The 1524-nt window shown below is 39.2% G+C and overlaps 1 protein-coding gene across 1 annotated transcript in view; it reads left to right on the top strand.

Annotated features, from left to right (window-relative positions):
- LOC102676896 (max-binding protein MNT) overlaps nt 1–1524 on the top strand; it is a 30749-nt gene that overhangs the window by 7247 nt on the left and 21978 nt on the right. Inside the window, exon 3 of the mRNA XM_031508088.1 lies at nt 648–719. Within this exon, the coding sequence (XP_031363948.1) occupies nt 648–719 (72 nt within the window). The remainder of the gene's footprint in view (nt 1–647; nt 720–1524) is intronic.

Below are 1524 nucleotides of genomic sequence, written 5' to 3'. Positions count from 1 at the left end.
GCGGGCAAATGAGTTGCACGAATGCGCATGCGCTTTGTCCCCGGCAAACCCCCACCATATGTGTCCGGCCGCGTGGCGTCCTGATCAATTGCGACGTTGCCGAGTCTTGGCTGACCCGGTGAAAGACGGAGGAAGAGAGATAAAGCAAGACGGTGCTCCCCGGCGTTTTCATTTCTCCCCACCACTCAATTTATCGTTACCGCTCACCCTGCCGACCTAGGGGAATATCCTTGCCCGTCCCTACTGTCGTAGCACGTGGAGACGCGCCTCTTTCAATTTTTCATACCTTATCGACCTGTGGATTCAACCGTCCATATGCCGCGGCAAGATGCCGTTTAAGAAAATCTAGGAAAGAATCAGGAATAGAAACACGATGAAGGTACAACGGACTGACGTATAGCATTTATTTGCTTTGCATTAGTAGCTATTTTTCTATTCGTTGTATGCTGTTACATTTATCATATATTGTGTGTAGAGAATAGGAAAGAAAGTAATATTGAAAAATAAAATACATTTAAATATCTAAAAATTTTATTTATATATTTTAATATATTTTAATTATTAGGAGAATTTATTTTAAAATTTTACAATAAAAATACTTTTTTCTCTTTTAAAAGATTAATAATTTTTTTCGTTATATTTTTCAGGTGCCAAATTAAAAAGGGAACGTACAGAACAAGATGATTTATTTTGCGAAGAAAAAATGCTTATTATCGACGGTAAGTGTCAATAAAAAAATTTTAAATTTCGTACATACGTTTTTTTGCATAAAATAATAATATAAAATGATACGAATGTACGATGATTTAGCGCAATCGGTCGCGTTTTTGTAGTCGAGAAGATTTTATTTAATTTTTAACTTTTATAAAATTCAGAACATATAATAACGTTTTTTTGCGCTACTTTGAATCGTACATATATACATGGTGCGCACAAATAAGTCGCGTACACCGTTTTAACTAACCAATCGATTGTCCTTCCTGTTACGGTGATCATGCATAATTCACTGAGTTCGAGTAGTTCCACGCAGTTGCCTTCAATTCCTAACCTGTCGATCGACGAGGATCCAGTTTCTCTACGTGACGAGGCACCGTGTCTGTCGTTCTTTAAACCATTGCGGTGCCAACGAACACGGAAAAACACGGTGACGGTTACTAAACAGAGATAAAGGAGCTTGTATTAGAACAAGCTACGAAGTCAAATGATTCAATCAAAATGTCGTTAACTCTCTTCATTCTTTTTTATATTTATAACTTTTTTTTAAGTCATCGAATGTATAATTTGTCGATCTAACGATTTTCTTTCGCTCCGATTACGTTTCGAAACGTACACGCGACTTCGCGGCGACCGTTTCAAGTTTCAACACGTCACGGGATGTAAGTACAATATATACATATATTAAAGAGGGAGATAGATCGAGACAGCGTGCCCTCGGGCGACAAGGACAGAGTATCGCGGGTGACTGGAGGCAGTTCTCGTGCGAACGGAGATGTCACGGAAAGCGGTGGCGGAGGACCGAGAGGA

Source organism: Apis dorsata, unplaced genomic scaffold (assembly GCF_000469605.1).
Source record: "Apis dorsata unplaced genomic scaffold, Apis dorsata 1.3 scaffold_74, whole genome shotgun sequence".
Classification (NCBI taxonomy): Eukaryota; Metazoa; Arthropoda; class Insecta; order Hymenoptera; family Apidae; genus Apis; species Apis dorsata.
The sequence above is the reverse complement of the archived record's forward strand: the minus strand, read 5'-3'. Positions and strand labels throughout refer to the sequence as shown.